The 26,100-nt window shown below is 48.5% G+C and overlaps 1 protein-coding gene across 3 annotated transcripts in view; it reads right to left on the bottom strand.

Annotated features, from left to right (window-relative positions):
• The window catches only part of Mad1l1 (mitotic arrest deficient 1 like 1), a 299,059-nt gene that overhangs the window by 169,683 nt on the left and 103,276 nt on the right, over positions 1-26,100 (bottom strand). For 2 of the 3 annotated variants that reach the window (XM_042686979.1, XM_042686978.1), the window contains exon 11: positions 17,962-18,106. In XM_042686979.1, coding sequence (XP_042542913.1) covers positions 17,962-18,106 — 145 coding nt within the window. Of the gene's footprint in view, positions 1-17,961; positions 18,109-20,974; positions 20,982-26,100 lie in introns of all 3 variants that reach the window. The other variant, XM_042686981.1, reaches the window with a different exon arrangement.

Genomic DNA, 26,100 nt, shown 5'->3' with positions numbered 1-26,100 from the left:
CCCGCCCCCGCCATGCTTTTAGAGCTCTTACTTACCCAATTACACTTGTGTATCCTTCCTCTGCCCCTGAGACACACTTACATGCTGTTTGTCTACAATGAAGAGCTTGCCCTGTCAGGAAGGCCTCTGGCTTGACGTTTCCCGTGAGAGGGTCAAAGCCCGATCTATGACTGCCAGCTACCCACATAGCCAGCCTCGTTGCATCTACACCTGCCTTTGCATTTCTCACATCCTTCCTTGCAACGGGCCAATCACCTCTACATCAGACTTAAAGGCACTCTGCTCTTGTACTACCCATAAACATACCTGCCATCCACTGTGCACACCTTTCACATACTTTGCACTCAGCACAGACTGAGCTGACCCACGAGGAAGAGAACTGAAGTCATAGAACACAATGACCAGTCACTCTGCATTCTGCCAGCAGAGACAAGCAGGCCAGGCCCACCAAGAAGGGCTGCCTCCAGGAGCCAAAGTATCAACAAGTGAAAGGGGACACTGAGCTCACACTGTGGTGCTGACCTCTACTGGTCAACACAGCCCATGGAACCCTCAGCTAGCTCTGTCGTAGAAAAGAAAAATTGAGCTGAATCCTTGAAGGCATGAACACTTCAATTATCCTCTCAGTAACACTGTTGAACCTACACAGGTGCCTTGTCCACAACAGGACATCCACCATGCAAACCAAAACTATTTCTGCTTGCAGAAAGGGCACTCCAAGCCGGAGGAGTCAGCCACCACTGGTCAGCACAGCCGAAGGCTACATTTACCAAGACAACAGGCTCTGGGAAGGACAGTTGTGAACGTAGAAAGTCTGCCCCTCCTTTCTGAATCCTCGTTATTTATAAAATTGCTTATGCAGAGACATTACTATGCATAATACACTCAATTATGCAGTGTAAGATGCAGCCTTAATGGAGAACCGTCAAGTCAGCCAGAGACACTACGAAGAACAGAGGGAGGAGGAGGGCTGTTGGGGCCCCTAGCAGTCAGCAGGGACACAGGATAAATACACACAGTAGCTCTTGCCTCCCCTTCCCAAGATTTTCCAGCATCCCCACAAGCCTGGAGCTGACACCTTTCTCAGCTTCCTGGCAGGGCTGCATTAGCATGTAAATAGCTGACAGATAGGAGGAAATGAAGGCTGGGAGGAGCTCTTTAATTAACTTTAATCCTCTGAAATCCTGCTCAGCAGTCTGCTCTACACCCACCTCCTCAGGAGCCCTGCATGGGCTGAGGGGCTGAACTGGGCAGCCTGGCTAAGGAAGGCCAGGCACTGTGGCTCCTGGAATCTGGAGAGGCCCTGGCATAGAGCCTGGGTACACACTTACTGAATCTTACTGACAGTACTGCAGGATTCCAAATGTGGCCAGGCTCCAGGTAGTCCAAGGTCAGTGTCCTGCCTGGACCCACTGTCCAGTATCAGCACTATCTGGTACAGAAACAGGTCAAGGTGACAAAGTCACCAAGTATGTCCAGCAGGTGGTGGCCATGGACTCAGAAACAGTTAAGCACAACTGGGGTCTAGCACAGCAATCTGAGCTCACAGGCAGGGAGCTGGCACAGGGCCACTGAAATGGACATGGGCAGTAGTCCAGGAATGGTGTCAGAGATCTGAATAAGAGCAGGGTAGAAAAAGAGACAACAATGACATGGACAGCACCCAGACCCTGAGTTCAAGCTTCAGGACCTACACACATATGCATACACACAAAACAAAAACATCATGGCAAGGAGCTGCCAACAGGAATCAACAGGCCCTCACAAGAAAGGCGCAGGGCCATGTGTAGCTGTAGCACATGCTCTCAGGACAACCCTTTCGAGAGGGGACTCCTACCTATGCAGAGTCACTCAATCAACACTGAAGCACACTAGAGGAGGCCCAAACACTTTGTTTCTCTACTGAGTAAACTGGGGGAACCTGGCCAGGCTTCCCACAGCACTGACTGCAGAACCAGGACTAAACATACATATGCTGCTCTTGAGCGCTGCTCTTAACCACGGGATCTTCCTGGGACTGGCACATAGGGCTCGAGTGTCAAAGAGAAGCCCCTGGCACACACTAGAAAGTGGAGATGCTTATGGATGTGCTGGAACCTCTGAGGGAGCATTGTCTTCCAAAGATACTGTGCACAGATTAGAGGATTCAGGCTGAGCAGCCAAAGCTTGGGCCTCATGCATGAGCATGCAGGCCTTGGGGAGGCTGCTCCTTCCTCCCATTCAGTGAGATGCTGAGGGGTGCCACTTCAGTGAGATGCTGAGGGGTGCCACTCCTACTCAGCCTGTCTGGGCTCAGCATGGAAATAGACTTCACTGCTTCAACACACAAGGAAGAGGCCTGGCCCAGAGTCCCTGGGCCAAGGTATAGCCAGAGAAGCCAGGAGAGGAACAGGTATCACAGAATTCACATGTCCTCACAAAAGAGATACAGCATTTTCAGGAAGTGGCATGACACCAAACACTACTCATCCTGACCCAAATCCCCAGAACCCAGCTCTTCCTTCTAGGTCATGAATGTCACCATCTTTGAGGGCAACTGTGCACTCACAGGCTGGGGCACTGGAATGCAGGCTCCCAGCTATGCTAGGAGATCAAGGCCTACTCCTAAGGCCTCTATACACAAAAGGGAAGGGCTACCCTTCCACATACATACACCCCCACAAACCACTCTCCATCCCCCTTCCTAGTCAGGTTTCTCAGGTTATCACTGAGCTCCTTTCCTTAAAGGCAGGCAAAGGGCTAAATGAGACTGGCTTCTACAGGAACAAATCATGCTTCTGTAACCAGCAATATTTCTTCAACTGGAGGTTAATAAAAATCGCCGACGAAGGCTAACCAGTGGATCTAATTTATTTAGAGACTTTCATAAAGCTGTGGATAAAGTCCTTTATAAAAGCTTATTACAGTGCCAGAGGATGCCCCAGAACAACGACAGTCACTTAGTGGGATTTGCAGGCCCCAAAGCAAAGTAAAAAATTTAACAGGACCCCTCCAAGATGGGGAGCAGAGTGAAATGGAAGCCAATTTGTCACCCAGCAAGCCCAGCCTCAGCCAAGGCCACCTCAGAATCTATCCCAGGGAGATGCCAAGACCAGGCCTAGGGGATCTTTTGGGGCCTGCCCAAAAGAACAAGATGAGACCTGAGCAGTGGTTAAGTCCAAAGTGCTCCCAGGAGCCCCAAAGAGAGGCCAAGTTCCCACCCTCCAAGAAGGCAGTATAGGCTCCTTGTCCCTGGACCACCACAACCTAGTTCCTGCCTCCTTCCTATTAGAGAAACACTGAAGCCCTGAAAGGGTAAAAGACAAACCATGGGAAGGCCAGCAGAAGACTAAGCCCTAGTGTGCCTGAGAGAGTCTGTCCTTTGCAAATCCCAGGCCCTAGAATTGGGATATGTTTGGCAGGTGCTATTCTTTAACTGGGCTGGTGACCCCATTCCTGTTTTCCCTGCAGAACAGGCCTGTACCAGTGTCCTGAACAGCTTTCCACTGGAAAGGGACTAGGTTAGGAAGCTGGTCCCTTAAACCATGAGAACTCTAGGTGTCTTTGTCACCTGCAGAGCCAGCCGGCTGGGTCTGGGAAGCCCACATCCTCCCCTGTCAGAAGATCCACCTCCAGCAACTGCATCAGACACACTCTGGCCATGTGTCCCACTCACCTCTTTGGGCAAGTACAGAAGGCTGGTAGGAGAGAAAGACAAAACAGCAAGCCTATTTGTTTTTCTTATGGTTTACCAGAAACTCAGCCCTGTACACAGAGAGCATCTATGCAGGCTGTTGGATCACCTTTGTGACTGGCCAAACTTGTGAGGACCACTCGCATGTCAAGCAACATCTTTCACACATGTCCCATGCTAGGTTCATGAAGTCAGGTGACGTCCTAGGACCACTAACCCCTATATCCCACCTCTGGCCAAAGAAGAGACTGAATGATGACTATGACCCACCATTTCTTTCCAGGAGTCTACAAGACCTTCCATCTCTACACCATGGCTAAGTAAAAGACCCCTGATTGAAACAACACCCTGACTGTACATGCAACAGGCCAGGCCATATCACCATTCAGACTCAATGAGCAGGCCTTAGGGAAAACCAAGCTTTCTGCACTGTACCCCTCTTGGCTAGTACCTTCAGTTAAAACTGCTCCTTTCCCAAGACTTCAGTTTCCACTATCTATCCTCCCCAAGTTAATCAGACAGTGAGGAGTTGAAATAAGGCAAGAGCAAGCAACAAGCACTAGAGAGGCCTGGCTGCTCATCAGGCACAAGCTGACATCAGCCCATGGATAGCACTTTGAACCAGATGCAGAATTCTGGAGCATGTCAATGATGCTTTGGCCATATGAGGTTTCCCTCTTCCTCTCTGATGCTGTATTGGGGACAGTCTGGATCTTTGTGGGTGAAGTTAACTAAAAGAACATCAACTCCAACTGTGCTCTGCTGTTGACTGTTTTCTACTTGGTGATGGATGATATTTAATACTCTCCAGCCAGAGCACCCTGGATCTGTAAATACGGATCCTGCTCTATTGCTATTTAATCACTGTTACGATGGCAAGGGCTTAATGGCCCGTGGTCTCATGAGAAAAGCAGCCAAACTGCGAAAAAACAACTGACTTTCCTAGATGAAAACACACTGAACTCACAAGTATGATGACATTGTCACAGACACCAGCTTCAGAACACCAGTGCAACAGGGATGGACTGTATACTGTGGGAGGGGGAGCTAGATCTCAAGCCATACGCTGAGAGGAAGGCCAGCTTCCCAGAGTGTAACTCCCTATATGGGTCAACTGTTTCTCCATAAAAATGGGACTTCACAAATTCTGTGGTATTTTCAAAATGAACTTTAAGTAAATTATAATAACAATCATGAAACTAAGATAATTTGTTGAATGGGAGTAGCATAAAGGTTTCCTTAACCCGGGCCCCAGCTAAACCTCTCTGACAATATGGAACCTTCCCTGGGAATGCAAGGTCAAGACCTCACCACGGATACCATGGTAAGCAGATGCCAGTGATGAGTCAACCAGTAGGCCTGGCACAGACCCTCTTCCCTTGTGGGGAGAGACTCAAAGCTCAGAGACAAGCTGGACCTTCTGACTCTATGGTCAGGAACCTCCCCAATACCATGTGCACAGGGACCTCATAAGATTCCTTGGTGGTAGTAAAACAAGGAACTAGATAAGGGTACAGAACACCACAAATGCTGTCCTGGCCACCAGCAGGACAAGAACAGATGCAACTGAACCCAGGAGTGTAGAAGTGGCCAGTGGCATCATCAATGCTTCTAAAAAGTCTCCAGGATGGGCCTGGACATGGCTTAAACATCACCAGGACGCGGCAGCTATTTTTGGAAGCAACACTCCAGAGGCTGTCTTGGCAGGGAACCATGCCTTTGAGCACAACCATCAATTTTCACCTGCAGTCAGCTGCCTTTCCTTTCAGGATCAAGGTTATTCAAAGATTTGGATTTCTTCGAAATTGTGCTAAGAAGAGAAGAGGTTTTCACCACAGACAAGAGGGGATTTTACAATATGAGCCAAGGCAAGGCCAGGCTAATACAAACCACGGTATTAGAGACACAGGTCCATGCTGGGCCTCCCAGTGTCTCTTAAGTGCCTCGCTGACTGTCCTAGACTCAGGAGGTGCCATGTCTACCTAAGGCCAGGCCAGAGGCTACCTGGGCTGAGAAGAAAAGACTGAGACCTAGAATTAGACTCTTCCCAGGGGTGCCTGGCCAGGCCTGGCTCCTCCTAAGCATCTGGCTCTTTTGTAAGATGACAGTCCTCAGCTTGGCAATTCCACATCTCTGTTCCCAGATGAGACACCAGGCTATGCCAAAGATGAAGGGTACCTCAGGGCCCTTCATCTTTGATAACACAGGGGGCAAGGGTGCCACACACCTGGATTAGGCTTAGAGAAAGTGTATATAGTGCCATACACAAAGTCAGTAGTGTGAATGCTGCACTCCCAGGTCTGTCCTGTACGTGTGAGATCTCAGGGAAACAGGGTGGCGTGGACTGGACAGTCTATCTAGGATGGTAGTGAGGTCCTGCATACAGGTTGTGGCAAGCTCATTTCTCTGAAGTGGACTGGTGACAAGTGTCCTTGGGACAGCAACTGGAAGTGATCCTTTACATGGTAGCATAGCAGCAGCGAGGACACAAAGCAAGGAAGCAAGGAAAAGATGCCATTTGCATGGCCTCTGTGAGGCCGTGAGCAGAAACTACAAGAGGTCCTGAGCAGCTTCCTCTCTCACTTCCACCCATCAGCTGAACACAGAGAATGAAGGACGAGCAAAGGCAAGGACAGCCGGGCTGGGGTTGCTCTGCTCCCTCCTTGCCCACTCACAGCCACATTTCTTTCACTGTTAAATGGCTATCATCATCAGCTTTCCAACTGCTAATTTTAAGTCACAGCATCAAAAACAGAAACACCTGCATGTGCTATCCCCTGTCAGCACATCCACACTTCCCCAAAATCCCATTGGATAGCAGCCACAGAGCCTCCTGTCATAGGAGCCAGGGCAGAACTTGTATGTTCCTGAATACCTTCAGGGGCTTCAGAAGATGGGGAAGTAAGCGAGAGGCATGGGGTGCAGGTGCTCCCTGCCTGTGCCTCTTCACCCATCACATGAAGGAGCCCCACACTCACCACATGTTCACTGGGGCCTCTAACATACATGGAACTGTGCCCAACTGAGAAGACAGGATGGGCCTGGCCTCACAGGGAAGAAAAGAGGAAAGAAAGTATGGGGAGTGAGCACTAGAGGGGAGGGCAGTAGTGCCAGGGTGAGAGGAAGCGTGGGCATGGGTGCCTTGCACATGGATGGCAGCAGGACAGTGAGCAAGAGTCCCATTTTCCTGGCCCAGTGCTGCCCACTGAGGCATGAGAAGGAAACTCCAAACCATCCACCCTACAGTCCAGAGAAGTAAGGGGCTCCAGAATCAGCATGGCCCACTCCATGACACAAGCAGGCAAGTTACCCCACCTGCTCCACTCCAGTCCTCTGCAACTGCCAGCAGCAGCAGTACCTCTCGCCCTATCTTAATACCATCTTCAAATTGGAGATAAAAGACATTTTGTTTTTATTTCATGTTATCTCCTAAAATTGCTTTTCTCCCTAGAAATGCCTTTGTTCTTCCATAACCCAGTACCAACCAGCTGCCCTCTTGGTGGGACAAGGTTTACCTTCTACTGTCTTTGCAAATGATACTTCCCAGACTGCATGAGCACTTTTTCCCCCCCTCTGATGTCATGAGACTATCCACCAAGAAGAGTCTGAGTGTGTAACCTGTAGATGGGGAGAGGGAGTCTCAGAATGCACAGGTCCTTCTTGGTGCAGAAAGGGCATGATAACCCAGCAACCTCACTGGTAGCCACCTCCCATCAGCTGCTGTAGGCTGTTCACCACTATTGGCAGACACAGAGGATAGGGCCAGTAGAAGCAAACAGACCTAGTTCTGAACCTAGGTATCTCTGCACTGATGAGATTGCAAGTATCACTGTAACTTGTCCTTACCCACCAGTGCTCAGGGCCATGCCTCAGAATGCCATGTATGGGGTCCAAACTCACCAAGGAGCAAAACCTTGCATGGAACACAATTCCATACCTCACTAACTACTGGGTGTAGATTCTCAGGGATGACTACAACCCTTCTAGTCCCTGTTAACCTGGGTCAGGAGCCATGCTATCATAAAAGTGAGGTGGGCAGAGGGAGCAGAGGGCAACACAGCTCCCTGAGGCACTCAGGTATCAGAATGAGTGTCCTGATGCTGAGGAAGGAGAAAAGGAAGCTGCTATGGATGCAGGGTGAAAGTGCACTGGTGGGAATGAATGGCTGACACACTTCTACTCAGCCAGCAAGATACTCAGCTAGCCAGCCACACAAGGGCTCTTGAGCAAAAAGATCTATCTCAGACATCTGTGTCTGAGATAGAACATGTAACTCCAGCACTTGTCACTCCCAGAGTCTCTGTCCTGCCTCTAAAGATCACAAGACATCTATCAGCACTGGGGCACTTATTGGCACAGGGGCCATAGGGACCCACCAAGAATGCTAAATGAACTGCATTATACCAAGATCCCCATGGTGCTTGTGGATATCTGCTCCCACATTAGGGGACAGGCCCAGGGTCAGTGCAAATGGTGAACTGTGCAGCAAGCAGGGTGAAGGGGAAGCTTGAGTGGCGACCCTGCAGGCCACCTGCCCTCTTAGTGGAGAAAAAAGCACATGCTTGGATCATGGCCATGCAATGTAGCTCCAACACACCCCTGGTGTCATATGATGGCTTCCTCTCCATCTCCAGGCTAGGCTGTTCCAGCACCTCACTTGTGATGGGAGGAACAGAGAGAAGAGGGACCCACCAAGAACAAGGACCAGATATAGCCAGATCTCGAGCTTACTCTCAGAGGACACTAGCCAGTCCAGCAGATGTAAATTCAGTTCAGCAGACCTAAGCCAGGTCAGCAGAGCTAGGACACCAGAGAGGGGCTGCAGCATCCAAAGAAGGAAGAAGAGAGGCCAGAGCTGTGAGGTTCTGTCTTTGACACTGCTGTAACTAACTCTACAAGGTCTCTTGGCCTATGACACCAAGCCCTGCTCAGCTAGGCCTGCTGTAACTAACTCTACAAGGTCTCTTGGCCTATGACACCAAGCCCTGCTCAGCTAGGCCAACCAGCCCACAGACCAAGGATTGAACCGAAAGCTCCCAGACACAAACAGATGGCCAAGAGAAAACATTCCATACTTGTGTGCAGGAGGAAGCAAACATCAAGCACAGGCTGAGGCAAGTCCAGATGAGAAAGAATGGTGTTCCTGCTGCACAGCCTCTTTAGACCAAGTCTCTAAGCCATTCCTAAACCTGTTTGCTGAGCTAAAAACAAGGTCTGCAGTACCAACTCCACAGGCCTGAGTGCCACCAAGGAAACAAGACTGTAGTGGCACTATACTAGTGCACAGTCACTCTGGAACAGAGGCTCAGGAATAGACGAGGACACAATAAGATAGACTGCTACCTAGTGTTTCAGTACTTCTTTCAGTGTACCCAGGACTCATAACCATCAGCATAAGGAAGACATTCAAGAGGAAATCTTTGGGCTGGGAAGTGGTAAAGCATTTGCTTTTTGCACATATGAGGTCCTGGGTTCCATCCCAGTACTGCAAAAAAAAAAAAAAAGGAATCCTTTCACTGAGTTGTACAGAGTCCCACCTCACAGGGGACTGGAATGCTGGGAGGAGCAATCCCAACAAGAACAGAGAGAAGGTCCAGTGTCAGTGGCTCAGGCCGATAACCCTAACTACACAGGAAGCTGAGATAAGCAAATGGCATTTCAAAGCTAGCCCAAATGGGGAAGTCTTATCTCCAATTAATCACCAAAAAAAGCTGAAAGAGAAGCTGTAGTTCAGCTTCAGTAGTAGAGTACTAGCCTTGAGCAAAAAAGCTCAGGGCCAGCACCCAGGCCTAGAGTTTGAGCCCCAGCACTGGGGGTGAGGGGAGATGATGAAGAGGAGCAAGCACTAGAGGGAGGGGTGCCCAGTAGGAGGCAGGGTAGAAGAACCACTCTGAGGGCCCATCCCTCCTCCCTCATAGGCTCTTCATGTCCCATTTCCTTATTTGAGCAGACCCAGGCCTCAAAAAGCTTTTATAAAAATGGAAGCAAAGGCCGTACAAAACCCCTTATCCAGTAAGAGGTGGCAGACTGGTATAAGGTATGCTGACAGTGCATACTTAGAGCTCAGCACAGGGTCACACTAGCCAGCATGCAGCTCACACAGGCCTGATGTCCTACCCCAAGAGCTGAAAGCTCCTGTCCATACAAAGCCACTGAATTCAAAACTGCCAGAATGTAAGAACCACCAACACATCATGTCGTTCAGCAGATGAGTGGATAAACAAACTGCTTCACCCAGGCAATAGAATATTGTTCAGTGATTTAGAAAAAGAGCAATCAAGCCACAAAAACCAGGGAAGAATCCTGAAAACATATTAAGTGAATGCTGCCAGTCTAAAAGGCCACACACTGCTCGATTCCCACAGCAAGCTCTGGCAAAACCCAACCTTGGAGCCAAAGGAAGGACAGGCAGCTGTCAGGGGACCGTGGGAATGGGAGGGGAAGAAAGAGCAGGTGGGGCATGGACACAATCCCAGAATGGTTAAAAATCTGGAATCATGTGCCTGTCTAATCCCACAGAAGATGCAATGCCATCAGCCAACCTTACAGTTAGGAACCTTGTATCTACCCTGGGGGACCAAAAGCAACAGAGCCCACGGTCAACAGTGGGAATGGGCAGACCATGGAGCAGGCCTGTCACCCAAACTATGCAGGAAGCATAGATTGGAAGATGGAGGTGAAAAGTAAAACACTACCCGAAAAACAGAGTCTCTGAAAAATGGCTGCTACCTGTCCAGACTAGGAAGGAGCCCTTGAACACAGTGATTTTTCAACAGTACCCCAGGAATATGGGACTCATGGCAGATGCTCGACCACAATTCAGATGAAAAAGTACCAAGCAGGTTGGAGTCTATCTATCCTGCTACACAATGGGATTAGAACAAGCAAAATTCTGCTTGTCAACTTCTCCAAATCCAGGAGATTATCAGAAAACATTTCAACTCAACAATAATGAAACTATCCCATATCAAAATTCATGTGTTAGCCCTGCATGACAAAACTCTCAGGGAACAAAGAGGAAAGGACTTAAGAACTTAGTAGGGAGCATCCACATGCATCCCTGGCAATGAACCCCTTCCTGGAATGAGACAAGGCACTCCAGTGTGACTCTCCCTGCTACAGAGCACCTGACTTGGCAGGGCACACAGATGTGCCTGGAGATACACAAGGGACAGCACAGCAGAGGTGGGGATTTCTGGTACAGTAGGGTGGTGGAGTCAATACAGACCTAACTGTAACCTCAGGCAGGAGGTAAATTTCACAAGACAGGGCTAAAACAATTTTAACTCAGAAGGGGAGAAAAAAACCTTAATGATATGTAAGACTTTTAGTCTAAAAACATAAAACTTGCTAAGAGAAACTAAAGACTATCTCAGTAAATAGGCAATATATAATGCCTGTGGTTTAGAAGATGTTTTTCTTCCCAAAAAGGCTTACAGATTTATTGCAATCCTAATCACATTCTAGTGGAGCATTTTGTGGAATTAACAAACTGCAAACTGCAAGTAACGTTAGGATAACGACCAAAAATAGCCATGGAATCCTAAAGAACCAAAGTTGTACAATTACACCAGCTCATATCAAAACTTATCCTGAAGCAGAAATTAAAGATGGTGTGGCATTGGCAGATGGACAATCCACAGAAAGCAATGGAGAAAGATTTCACAGCTACTCTACCCAGGCACAGCCACCTATCTGATGGTTAGGGCCACAGAATGCCAAGTGGGGAAGAACACTTTCCCTAGGCAGAGATGAATCAACTGCAGATAGAAAACCAAACAAGCCCAGACACCGCTTTCACATCACAGTCAAAACCCAATTCCACACACCATTAATGGAGGCATGGATGAGAGAAAGACAAAGAGCTCAGGAAAAAGTGAAATCTCTTTGATATCCACATGACTTTGGTAGGCTAGCGAAAAGGTAAATTTCAATAGGCGGACTGAGTTAAGATCAAAAACTTCTATTTATCAAAAGTCACAACCACAAGAGTGAAAAACTCAGTCGCAGGTGAGAAGAGCACAGGCAACAGTGGGAGAGGTCTCTGCAGTGCCAGTCTCCAGCAGAGGCTGAAGTCCCTGAGCACTGGGGCAAACTAGTGGAAGGTATGCAGACAACCAACATCATTCCAGAGTGCACCAGAGTGTGTTCCATGGCCACCTATAACCACCTGAGGGAAGCCCAGGGTCACCCAAAACCACACGCATAGGCAAGTGACGCCTGAAAAGCAGCAATGCATGTACTCAGAGAAGCTTAAATAATAACGTAGAGTTGAAGAACCTCAGATCCATATAACAATGTGGACAAATCTCACAAAGAATGCTCAGTGATAAGATGCCAGCCACAAAAGCACAAACAGTGATTTCACTCACATGAGTGCACACTAGGAGAGATGAACAATCAGAAAGGGGGTCCCTAGAGAGCAGAGGTGGGTGTGAGGAAACAAACGGCACAGGATGTTCAGGGCTGGCAGCTACCTGCCCCTATCTTGTACTGCAGGTCTGTGTACACACAGACCACAACACAAAGACTGGCACAGAGAAAACACCCATGGCAGAGCTAAGGTGGAACAGTCAAGTACATGAATCACATTCTAGAACATTCCACAGCACTGCCTGAACTGACAAAATCAGGAAAAGCTGAAGGTTCTCCAGAGGAGAATGGATAGCCACATCACAGTCTATTCATCTCCCTGTCAGGAGCAGTGAAGTAAGTGAGGGAATGTCAACAGAGGAATGTTAGGACAAAAGAGAAACCACAGGGCTAGTTCTATTTATACAGAGTATACAAGTGAAAGCACACTTTTGAGGACATACCATGTGCCAAATGACCTGAACAGGAGTGAACTAGCCGGTGGCACTGGTGCAGCTCTAGGAAGAAGCTCCCCCTTAGGTCACCTGTTCTGTGTCTCGCACAGGGAAGTGGCCAGCAGGGTCTGGCATCTAGACTGCTTTCTACAGGCACATGTCATGGAAGAGGTATGGGTGATTAGAACCTGTAACATACATGGCCACCCACTGGTGATTCTTTTTCTGGAGGGACACAGGCTAATCAGGGCCGAAGAGAAGCACTGCCTTCCACCTCACCACTGGCACCTCAGTACCAGTGAAATGCAGCCCCCACCATCCCACAACCACCTCTGCATTTGTAGGGCACAGACACTGGGACACAGCACCCAATTCCCACCTCACATTCCTTCCTGCACTGGAACCCAGGAGGGTCTGTGGTTTCCAACTCTTGCTGGGGTAGCCTACCTCCACGCTACATGTGCTCTCACCATACCTGGCTTCTCTCATGACAGGGCCAGAGAAGTGCCAAGGGAAGAAGGCATGGAGGGATCTCATAGAGTCACAGACCTGGGTGAATCTCCAGGAGCTGGTGGCACATCCTCCACGCATTACAGATGAAAGAGACACAGAACATCTGGGTGCTGAGGGCTTATGAAGGCACTAGGGTGCAGTAGCTACCTCAAGAGCTAGCCAGGCGCCGATGGCTCACGCCTATAATCCTAGCCACTCAGGAGACTAAGATCTGAGGATCGGGGTTCAAAGCCAGCCTGGGCAAGAAAGTCCGTGAGACTCTTATCTCCAATAAACCACTAAAAAACTGGAAGTGGTGCTGTAGCTCAAGAAGTAGAGCGCTTGCCTTGAGCTGAAGAGCACAGGGACAGCGCCCAAGCCCAGAGTTCAAGCCCCCGACCAACCAAAACAACAACAATAACAAAAAGAGGGGGGGATCTGCTCCCGGCCCTGGAGGGCTAGACCTCCAGAGCTGGCCCTGGTGGACAAACCACCATGGGAATGTACAGCTATCAGCCCACCCTAAACTCTCCCCAGAGGCTGACCCACTGCCTGTGCCTCAATGTTCTGAGAGCTTACCTGCCTCTACCCACACTTGACTATTTCTTTCATAGCAGAGGCAGTACCAGCACTGCTGCTGACCAGCTGCTATCTACACCTCCACCCTCCCCAAGATCTCCCCAGCCACACAGTGCACTGCAGACAAGACTACCCATATCCCTCTCTGGTCACTGCAGGTAGGCCCAGCATCTAGGCTCCTCTGCTCTAGATGAAGTTCAAGGAATGGTGTGAGATCCTGATAACGTGGAGGTTTCCCACTACAGGGTGAGCAGCTCTGCCCCTGGCATCAGGAGAGACCGGCAAGGAGCATCCCCAGAGCAGCTTATATAGAACTTGTTCATGGTAACTTAGTAGCACGTGCACTCTCAAGTTGTTGCCCAATAAGAAGATCTGGAATTTGATTATTTCGCACTAGAGTGTTCACAGGGCAGAATGGCACCACAATCACACAGATACCATGGAAGCAAGACAAAGCTCAATGCTAACACCTGGATCCCCAGTGACTACTGCCTTTGGGATCCAGCAAGGGGTAGGAGAAAGGGGCGGATACAGAAGGGGAGATATTTCATCTCTTTAAAATTCCTGTTAAACATTAGTTTAACTGCTTATATAAATAAGATTCCTCAAAAAAAAAAAAAGATTCTTCAACCATGTTGTGGAATATTAGGGCACACTAGAAATAGTGCATTTCAAATAGGAAAATGGTTTGTGTTCACCCAGTTCTTGAAGCCAATTTTCAATTGCTTAAAATAGTCATGATATTTTACCAAGGTAATTATACTCTTAGCTATCAGTAACAATTAACTCCTTAGACTGGAGCTGCTTAATAAAGGTCTCGAAATAAAATTGCACATTCCAAGCACTGTATACTAAATGTCAAGCGCACAAACAGGTCCCTCAGAAGGGAGGCAGCGGCTGAACCATCAGCAGGGAACCACAAGCCAGTTCCACAGCCACACAGGGGGCAGGTAGGGACATCGAGCTCCTGGGGGGGGGGGGGGGGGGGGGCGTGTTTCCCAGGCAAAGGGTACAACAGATGCAGGACTCCTTCCCTAGCAAGATCAGAACAAAACGAACAGTCAAGATACCCTGAAGCCCAAGGGAAGCCTCCTTGTGGGATCTTGGAAGTGAGCACTCCTCAACCATAAGCAAACCATGTTAGGATCCACAGGAGGTGGACAGCACCAGTGGACATCACCTTGCACAAGCCCTTGAGACAAGGCATACTGCATTTCTTCCTGGCCCAGCCTAATGAACAGTTCCATCATGCCAGCTGGCAGGACAGATCCTTGCATCTCAGGCCCAGGGACTGCACAAGCAATTGGTATCGACCCATTGCAACACACCTTGGAGGGACAGTCAGTCTCAATAATCAGTCAGTGTTGGGCAATCAATATCCGCCATCTCCCTAACTCAGGGTGACACCGCCTGTAAGCACAGCATGAGTGAGGGTAAGGCCGATTTGGTCCAGAAAGCTATCATCTTTTAATCTGCTAAGCAGAGGAAAGAAGAATGGAAATTTCTTCCTTGGGTTGAAGATAATGGACTTCAAGGACAGAAACTCCCCAGAAAGGAAGCCAAGCAGAAACTGGAGAAGCCTGGAGATCTTGGTTGGGGCAGCATGGAGCTAAGATTCCATAGGTGACTAGAGAGACCTTGCCACATCAGCTGCCTGGTGACTGCTCACTGTGACCAGAGGTGACCTGAGATGGGATCTAAACACTCACCAGAACCACAGTAAGTCCACAACACAGAATGAGGGTCACAGACTTTGCCACAGGCCACCCCTGGCCCAGGAACACACCATGAGTCACATGGTTTATTTAAGTGTGCCAGAATGTGACCGGGGTATAGGCTGCTGGCAGGTAAGGCTGACCCACCCAGGAGCTCAGGGTCATACCAAGGAGCTGCCATTCATCCTGGGTAAGACCATCAGTGGTTACTCATTATTAAGACCTGAGACAAGGACAAAATGAAATCCAAACCACCCTCGAAGCTCCCCCCAGCATGACTTCCAAACCTGTACAATCAGACCCATAAAAAAAGATGGTTTAAAAACCACAGTACAGGCCTAGAATGGAATGCTACTCAGTAGTGAAAAGGAACATGCTTTATATAGGGACAATAATTTGGGTGGTTTTCAAGACAGACTGTGTTGTCTCCTAAATGCTTGTTTCCCTCCCTAAACCCTTTATAAAAATTTCTGAGGCAAAAGCATCAGAAAGGGGCAATCAGGTTGGGGATGGCCTCTCAGGTGGGACCAGTGTCCTAACAAAAGAGGCCTAAGGCCTCCCTAGTCCCCTGTGCTGCCTATAATCCAGAACAATATGCAGACACCCAGCCTGACAGTATCTCAGCCCTGGGAACTATGAGCAATCCTTTTCTGTTATTCATAAACTGTCTAATCCATGACATTTGGTTATATAGCAGCTGAGCAAATGGAGCTGCCTTCCCTGAAGCTGCTCCTTCTCCTAAGGTTATGAACCCACTGCCAACTTCACAGCCACCACTGTTAGGCTGCAGCTAACTATTTTCTTCATGTTTACTGGACATGAGTCCCACAGAGCCTCTGTCAGGAAGGGCCATTCGTGAGTGACACACCAAGCGCTACAGTGGAACACTATGACCCTGTGGTTACATTTTGAGGCACCCAAGACATCCTGAGACTGCAAGAAGTTGCCAGAGGCTTCCAGCCCTGACTGCCCACACTTCATCCCACAGGAAGTGTGGAGCCTCCCAGATTTTAGGTCTGTAGTGTCTCCAACGTGATGATTGCCCACCAAGGTACCCACTCCCCAAACACTTCCCACTGCCTCGCCACTTCCCACTGCCTCTGATGGCCACTTTGTCCTCTTGTCCATAGCACTGGCACAAACATCCCACACTTATATGATACTCTATCGCACACAGCCTGGGTGGGCTGTCATCTCTTCTTGGCACTACACTGCATCAACTGCACTGTGACTGGACCCAGCAACTACGATTATATGTAGACACAGCCTACTTCTTGCCCAGTTCCATCTTTGGCTAAGACACCTTTGTCCAGGATACTTTCTGTGTCTATCATGGCACTATATCTCTGTCACAGATGGTGAGTGCTGCTGGCTCTTCCCACTACACTGTCAAGCCCACAAGGGCTACACTGTTCAGGCATATCATGTGCCTCATGCTGACACTAGTGGGCACACTACAGGCATTAGAGGAGGAAAGGAAGATGAGAAGGCCCACAGTCCTACTCCCACAACCATGCTAAAGGGCTGAGCCTCTCCTTGCTGAGGAACGAGGTATGGGGACCTGCTGCTATGGGAGGGCACTTCGGGTTCTCCTCCCTCTGGTTCCACACAAGCAGGCCTTTGCTATTGAGTCAGTTTCTGTGGCCTGTAGACAAGGTCCTGGGAAATGCTTTAAAGAGATAGTGATGAACATTCAGGAGTGTGAGGTAGCCCCAAAACAGCATTCATTTCCAACAGTTTCCTGGCCAGGAGAGCCCGACAGCAAAAGAGCTGAGTTCTTCAGACACAAGGGCAAGCCAACCCGTAACTTCCCAGTCTTCCCAGGGCAGAGGGTGGGCCACACAGGCCCTCTGCCCGTATAACAGCAGCATGAACACAGTTAAGAAGTCTAGCAGCAAGCTGGATGCTGAGCTTGCCTGAGTTCAAACCCCATTACTGGCTCTCTTCTTCCATGTCTTCTGAAATTTCAGTGTCCATGGTAAGGTTTGTCTGTTGGTTTCAAGTTCTAGGACTTGAACTCAAGGTCTAACCATTGTTCCTAAATTTTAGGCTCAAGGCTACCATGTGAGCCACAGCTCCACTTCCAGCTATTCTCAGTGGTTAATGGACATTCCTGCCCTGGGAGGCTCCAAAAACCATAATCCTCACATCTCTGGCTCCTAAGTAGCTAGGTTTACAGGTATAAACCACTGGTGCCTGGGCATGGTAAGATTTTAAATAACACTCACCAAATACCTTCATTCACCCCCAAACAACCTCGGCTTATCATGGCTGATTTCAAAAATTGTTCAGCCACAACATTAGAGGGGCAGGCACCAGCACAGGTCTTATCACTGAGCTGGGGACCAGAGCATACGCAGTTCTACGCCCCTGGATAAAGGTAGCATTGGCACAGAGCCCATTGAGCGACTGTCCTGGCTGGCATAACAGAGAGGACATCTGCCCTGCCACTTGATGTCAAGAGCTCTGACCCCACAGAAAGCCAGCAAGGATGTGTAGAGTGCTTGATCCCTCAGGCCTAACACCACGGGTGCTAGATGCTGGATCCACAAGGACCCTGGGGCTGAGAGGGGGACACAGATGGCAGGTACACACATGAGCTCTGCTGAGGTCTGCATGAAGATGATGGACCAGGGAGAAAGGGACAGGCATGGATAAAGCAGGGCAAGCTGGCTACCCTTTAGGTAACCTGTACCTTGGTGAGCAGCAGGACACGCTTCTGGAGCCTTCGGGCCAGCGCCTCATGAGACTCACGCTTCTTCCTCTCCTCTAGCAGCTGGCTGCTGACCTGTCGTACCTCATCTTGGAGCTGCTGCTGGGCCTTCTCCAGGCGCCGGGCACTACACAGGAAAGCAAGGGGGCAGAGCAATGAGGTCTGGCTTGGCCATCCATCCAGGGCTCAGGAAGCACCCCCAACAGCAAGCCCCACCGGGATGTCCTAAAATAGAGCTGCACGTGCAACCACCACGCTGTCATTTCCTCGCTCCTGAATAGCTACTTAACGCCTTTCAGGAGTTTCGGGATTTCAAATAGACACCCAGGGTGATCCCAGAACACGGTGAGCGGGGGAGGGAAGCTCAACTCCACATACAATGGAAAAAATTGTCAGCCACGCAGAGCTCCGGGATGGGACTTCTGAATGAGCTAAATTGCCAGCGCAAGCATTTCCCATGTGAATCACAGTTGGCGCAGATGTGCAGCATGCAGGAGGAAGGCTGAGTGCAGTCATGGTGGGGAACCGTACTGATGACTTTGTAGAGCAAGATCCAGCATACCCTGGGTGTTGGGACTGTGGAGGGGACAGACATCACGCAGCCAGGATGTGCCCTCCTACATTTGCCCTGTGACCAGTTGACCTCTCCCTTCTTCAATACCGCTTTCTAGTTTTGTTCCCCTGAATAACAACAGCCTCCCTATGACTCCCTCTCTTAATCCATCTCCCTTCACACAGAAGGGGTGGGGCAATGAGTGCTCCCATCAAAAGCTGAACACTTCTCCTTAGGAGGAGGAGAGGAATCCTGAAACTGCAGACCGTTCACAGGCTGACCACAAACATGCTCTCAGACAGCAAAGCATCTCATAATGAGGCCATCACACTCCTCTCTCAACACCACCAGCTCCTCATAGTCCCACACTAAAGGCAGGTCCCGCAAAGGCTGGCTCAGAACCACTGCCAGAAGGTAGTACCCAGAAACATGGAAGGCAGAAATCATCTGGCATCCTACTGTGTCCCTCTGATCCTATAAGTCCCTAAACTCTATCTACCCTCACAAGCACTAGGGGATGGAGGAACAGCTGGGCAGAGAGTCATTCAGATAAACAGGGAACTTAGGACAGGGCCCCTCCCTCCCAGACAGGAATACACAGCCCACACAACAAAATGGTGGTGGGAACTAGTTCAGCAGGGGATCTTTCTCTAGGAAATCCCAGTATTATGGCTCTGCTACATGGTGAGATATGTAAGATTCACATGAGGGACAATGAGAATGAGGCAGCTTTGAGGACATAAAATCTTGAGATGGGGCTGTGAAGTATGTTTGCAATCTTAGATCATTCTTAATACCCAAGTAATTCTATTTGTTTTCAAGAAAACCTAAGCTAAGTTCCAGTGGGCCATGTATATAATCCTAGCTACTCAAGGGGCAGAGATCTAAGGATTCCTGCTTCAAGTCAGCCCAAGCAGGAAAGTCTGAGATACTTATAGCCAATTAACCACCACCACCACCATCCCCCAAAAAAGCTGGAAATGGAGCTGTGGCTCAAGTGGTAGAGTGCCATTCTTGAGTGAAAAATCTTAGGGACAGCATCCAAGCCCCAAGTTAAAGTCTACCATATATATATAATAGTTAGGATATATAAGGTCTCCACTGCCAATTCTTTCTATTTCACATCTGGGCAACGGGTTTGTTTAAATTATAGTTTAGTAAACTTCTTTTAACAGCTTAAGAATAATTTGAAAGTGAATGTAAGTCAAAATTTTCTATGTATGTGTATGTGTGTGTGTGTATATATATATGCATATATATATATATATATATATATTTTTTTTTTTTTTTTAAATTTTACTTTTTCCTCCCCAGTCCTGGGGCTTGAACTCTGGGCCTGGGCACTTGTCCTTGAGCTTCTTTTGCTCTATCACTTGAGCTACAGCACTACTGTTGAAAATAAACTGTACAACCGTGTGTGTGTGTGTGTGTGTGTGTGTGTGTGTGTGTATGTGTGTGTATGTGTGTGTGTGTGTGTAACAAGTTCAACAACAAATGTACTCATTACCTTACATATGTAACTGTAACTCCTCTGTACATCACCTTGACAATAAAATTAAATTTAAAAAAAATTATGGAACCTTAGAAGGGACTTGATGCTGACTCTGGTCCAGCCAAGCATGGCAGGGAGCTATGATTTGGCCCACCCTGCTTAAGCTCAGGGCAGAAGCCTGCAAGAACAAATACTGGACACCAGAGGCCATCTCAGAAAACCTAGCAGGGATGCCTGAACCAAATAAAGAATCAGCCAATGGCCACCTGCCCCTCTAAGTGTTCTACAACCAAAACATAAAATAAGACGAGTGCAAATACTCTTTGCAAACCTGACATATTAAGAGGCTATTTTGAGATCCAGTTCAATTCAAAACTATTCATAGACCAATTTAATAATCAAGAACTGTGAAATCGACTCTTGAATCATTGAATTCAGGTGGGAAGTTCACAAACGTTTTAAATCACTGCTCCAAAGTGGCTAATTTAATTAGAAGAATGGCAGCATTCACTTATTGCTTTAAAAGCCAAGGCACACTAAGGCAAGAATGGGACAATGCCATCTTTCAGGTGACAGGGCACAACAGAATGACAGACAAGCCTGATTGGGTAAGGGGGCACTCTAACAAGATATCCTCGTGACAAGAGAGTCAGTGCAGACTTGGGAGAAACTAACAAACTGCAAGCCCTTCTCTTGGGAACACAATGTCCTCATATCTATCTAGAGCTTTCTCTGCCCAAAGTAAACGTAAAACTACACAGCTATGTGATAGCTGGCATCGTTCAGAGTACAAGACTCTGGCCCTTGGGCTGAGCTACTCATGAAGCTACACACTGCAGCTGGGCCCAGACCCCTTAAGGAAGACAAGGACATAGGTACAGAGGTGCCTCCAACCCAAGTCCTCGACCCAGACTCGGATGTTAGAAGACACAGCAACTGCAGCATCTGGGGGTGGTGCTGGACCCAGCTTGGGAAAGCTCACTTGCCAGGTTATATATAAAGAAAACCCTCAGGCTGGGAGTGTGGCCCTTGCCTAGCACATCTACAGGTCTAGGTTCCATCCTCAGTATAAAGTGGCTGTCCCTATCTCTACCTCTGATCTAAACTATAGGAGAGTAAGTTCTAGAGATCTGCAGGGTCACATGACAAATAGTGCTGGGCACTTAGAAACCTAGCAGGGCAGATCTCACCTTACTTACAATAACAAAACAGATTGTAAATTTAGCAAGAGGACATAAGGAGGAGGATGCAAGAGGATGATGATATGCTTACTACATTAATTGTCATCATGGTATCATAGTATATACCTATGCTCATAGCCATCAAAATATATACATCAATAAGTACAATTTTTAACAGTAGGCATATAATCAATAAAGCTAAAAAAAAAAAAGAACAGTGACATAAAAACAAATAAAATGGTAGGGCTTTTTCCCCCCAGATTATATTCAAGGAAATGTTTGTTTTCTTAAAAAAAAAAAAAAAAGCCTTGCTATTATATAGCCCAGGCTGGCCTCAAACTTGTGATCCTCCTGCCTCAGCCTCTTGAGTGCTGGTATTTAAAGGGAAATTTGTTTAGAGCTATCCATCACACTACTTATTTTAAGCTTTGTGTCACTTTTAGCTTTCTACCATTGGCTTTTAAGAAGTGCATCATATCTAGGAGGAGCAGGGCAGGTGGGCAGGAAGAAGACCCGTACTCTCTTAATAGCAACGTACATTTCATCTAGAGAAAAGGGCAGTAAGTTAAACCAAAGGAACACACACTCCTATAGGAGACCCCCAGGCAGCATCGACTGCAGACCATGACTCTGTCACAACAGTGGAGACAGCACCTATGAAAGCCACCAACCAGGCTGGACAGTCAGGCCCACACCCTACAGGGTTGGTTCCCAGGTCTCCAAACAGACCAAGCAAAGCTTCAAAGCCCAGGTCATTGTATGAAAGGAAGGTGGCTCCAAAGCACTCTCTGCTAAGCCTCACTGGGGACCTGGAGCACCGGAGATGGGCAGGTATCAGACCCACAAAGCTACTCACGTACCCAGAGTTTACCAACATAAGGTCTGGCCAAGTAAGCATAAAATCATGAACTGAGGGAAAGGACAATCCTAAGACACTAAGCAGATACAACTGTAGGAGGCAACCACAACTCTACAAAGATGAGAGGATAAAATCATGAAAATAGGGGAATATAGATGAGGTCCCCATGAGATGGGGCACCAATGGTGTCTGCACTGGGAGGGAGCCAGAGAGAAGTTCAGGCCAGGTAGAATCCAAGTATTAAGAGTTTCTAAGCATTAGAAACCCTGCAGGCCAGATTCAGCTGCTAGACAGGAAGGAGGATGTATGAAAAGAAGAAGCAGAAGGCTCACAGGCATGACAGGAGGTACGCAAGGCCTTGCTACTTTCTCTGGCCTGGCCAGATCTCTCTGATACACAACACAGGCTGACGAAGTGCCAGTTGGCTGCAAGTCCCAATCCTGCAAGGCTGAGAGCAGAAGAAAGAGCTGGAACTGAGGCCCAGGCTTCATTACTACTGTTGGCAGAAGACAGATAAGGAACAAATAAATGAAGGAAGCTCTACTACCCAGTGAGGCATGGTGAAAAGCAGAGCACAGAGATACCAAGAAGACAACACCATGTGCGGGCAGTCAAGGGAGGACAACAAGAGAGACCTTTATATCAAAAACACTCCTGGCAGCAGCACAGTGTGGAGATGGGAGAGGCCATGGAAGGCAAGAAGACTGAGGTGGGCCAGGATAGAAAGCAAGATACGATGGGCAGATGGGGTGGACCTCCACGAAGAGCTCAATAGGGTAAGAGCAGAGACAGAAAGTGCCGACAGTCCCCTCCAAGACACTTCTGGACTGCAAAGGTGAATAGAACCTAGGCTGACAGAGGAGGGACAAAGGTGAAGAAGGTACTGACTCCTGAGCTGGGTCTGGTGGCCATACTTATAATCGTAGGCAAAGGCAGGAGGTTTGTAAGTTTGAGGCCAGCCTAAGCCTAGGCAAAACCCTGTGTCAAAAGAAAAAGAAACAGAAGAAAGTGCTGGCTCCTGTTTATAGCATGGAAGTATGCTGACATGCTCCAAGATAGTGCAAAAGAGGGACAGATTCCTGCAGACACAAAGAGGACAATTTAGCAAGAAACCCTGAGCAGGAGAGAACACACTGTCCAACAAAGGGGTACCCCTAAAAGCCCTCAGCCTTCACTGGCTCCACAAAGCCAGCCCAAAGGGATTGAAAGTGAGTACCTCAAAGCAGTGCCACCAATGGCTCTGCCCATGAGGATGCAGGAGAAGGGGATGTGCAACCCCAGGTTTGAAGGGAACCCTGCTACTCTGCCCCATGGGCCCTCCAGGGCCCCTCCAGAGAATCTCTACAGTTCAGAAGGATTTGAGCAACCTCATCCCAGAGGATCAAGCCACAGAGCTCCCCAGACTGCCAATTCTTCCCCACTGGGAAGTTCTCTCCGTTCAACTTCAGCCTTTCTTCTTAGGAGAAGAAGCGAAAGCTCATAAAAAATTAAACCTCTAGCTCCACACCGGGCTGAACTCTGAGGTCAGTGGCATTTCTGTGAACCTTTGGTGCTTCAAGGGAAAGTTGGGCATGTTTGCCCATCAGTACTTTTGTGGCAAAATCTACTGAAGAAACAAGTCCGTGCTTTTGAGAATCATCTTTGGATGTGACAGGCCACTGGGGTTCACTTTAATGTGATCGCCATCAGAAACCCCAGCCTAAGAATATCTACTTTCAAGGAACAAGGAAAGGACATGAGATATTCCACAGCAGCAGGAGACATTTTAACGACCTTCTCCAAGACACTGATGCTCCCAGCTCTTTCTTCGTTCAACCTAGTACCTCAAAGCCTTGTGTCTCCCTTGTCTTAGCTTTAGCTGGTACCCTAAGCATGCACACAGCAAGCAAAGTGCACCTGCATACAGATACAAAACCCCAAGTCACTGTGGCCACCAGGAGAGAGAGACTCTGAGAAATGAGAAATGTAGGGTAAGCAAGTGCTAGGCATACTTGAGGGTGCTGATGAGCAGGGAACCTGAGTCCTACCAGTATGTGAACACAGAGGGCATGAATGTACTTCAGCAGACATATCCAGGCCTAAATTCAAAGAACAATCAGCGAAGGTAATATCACCTTGCTGTGCTCTCCTAAAATTCCTTGTGTGGGGCCCCCAGCAATCAGATCATGGGGAGAGCCCCCATGACAAATGACAGTTCTTATAAGAGGTCCCAGAAAGCTACCACCTGTCTTCCACCCTGTGAGGACACAAAGAGAAAATGCCACTTACAAACAAGGAGATGCCCTGGCCAGATACCAGTACTGCCACACTGTGTTTTGGGGTGACCAGCTCTACTGTACAGCGTTTGTTGTTCAGGGCCCCACACTCTGGTAGTTTTGTGACAGGAGCCTCAGGTTGTTGAGACAATCTTACTGTAATTCAAGGTAGAAGGCAGCATATGCAGGACATGCATGCTCGATGCATGCAGACTGCCCAATGCACTACGCTGACAATCAGCACTGCAATAAAACTGTGTTCAAACTGTTACAAACTTCCTGAAAACACCTCTACTCTTAGGGAGCTGACAGCACAGATCAAAAACCCACTAAGACAAACAAGTTCTAACCTGTCATTTTGCACAAGAATAAACATAGACCTAAGTGCCTGAGTTACTTCCATAAGGACAAGTCCCCACCAGGAATCAGCAGTGCTGGCCTTCTCTGGCATCTGGGCACTGTGCCTGCAGCAGCCCACAGCACTAAGAGTGCTAGAAGAAATTTCTAGGGGCTGGGAAGGTGGCTCAGTGGTAGAGTGCTTGCCTTGCATGCATGAGGCTCTGAGTTCGATTCCTCAGCACCACATAAATAGAAAAAGCTGGAAGTGGTGCTGTGGCTCAAGCAGTAGAGTACTAGCCTTGAGCTGAAGAGCCAAGGGATAGCGCCCAGGCCCAGAGTTCAAGCCCCATGACCGACCAAAAAACAAAAACAAAAAACAAAAAAAAAGAAAGAAGAAGAAAGAAAGAAAAGAAATTTCTAGAAATCTGCTTGTCCAGTGAGGGGAAGAATGCAGCTAGGAGGAACCACAGAAATGATAGAGGTAGAGTTGAGACCTCACAGGTGGATAACAGTAAGGGACATCTGTAGTGTAATCCAGGCCTTACTCCTGGGTCTAAAAGACAGTTACAAGTACCATGAGGATGAAACCACAGGATGCCACAGTCTAGAGGACAGTAAGCTGACCACCAGCCCAATGGGACAGGGTACCATGGTATTCTAGGGTAGCAAGTAAAATCACAGGGGCCCTGTTTTCCAGCAAAGCTTTGACAGTTGAAAAGACAAACAAGCTCACAGTGACAATGAAGACAGGCAAAGGGGCCCAAGAGGCCAGAGGAATGGGGTTGGGAGTGGGATAGGAGGAGCACAGGGAGCAGAGAAGAGCTGTCTTCCAGTGTCCGAGACACACAGGGAAGGGGGCCACAATGACTTCAGATGCTTCAGGCTAAGGACAAATGACTAGCAATCTCATGCTCGGGTCATAGAGGAAGGAAAGCTGCTCGGGGAGGATCCTACAGACTGCTGGAGCACTTTTAGAGGTTGTACCCCAAGTGACTCAAATTTCCTGGTGGATGGGCTTTATTTTTGGCAGCTGTGACCTGCAGGACAGATAATGAATATACAGGGTAGTAAACGTGGAAGAGATTATGTGAAACAGGTGGGGTCTCACTAGTCCCCATCCAGCCAGCAACCAAGAAAGGACCACATTACTTTTCATGCCCATCAGGTGGAATTGACCAGCTGGAAGTTGGCTTTCTTTGCCTCAGCAGGCCCCATGAAAGGCTTTAACTTACAAAATACTTCTGTCAAAGACAGAAAAGTTCACAAGTGCTGCCAGCAGCAAGGCAGAGCAGCCTGAGCCAGCAGGAGGAGGATCCAGGGCAGTCAGGGGATCAGGGCCTGGCCCTTCCCTGGGCAGAGTGCTGTGGGGGATTTATGGCAGTTTTCCTGGAGGCATCCACACCAACAACAGGTACCTAGGTAGGTGCAGCATCTGGAGGTGG

The sequence above is a fragment of the Dipodomys spectabilis genome, unplaced genomic scaffold (genome assembly GCF_019054845.1).
Source record: "Dipodomys spectabilis isolate Male_0828 unplaced genomic scaffold, ASM1905484v1 ptg000098l, whole genome shotgun sequence".
In the NCBI taxonomy this organism is placed as follows: domain Eukaryota; kingdom Metazoa; phylum Chordata; class Mammalia; order Rodentia; family Heteromyidae; genus Dipodomys; species Dipodomys spectabilis.
This window is presented reverse-complemented; position numbering and strand designations above follow the sequence as displayed.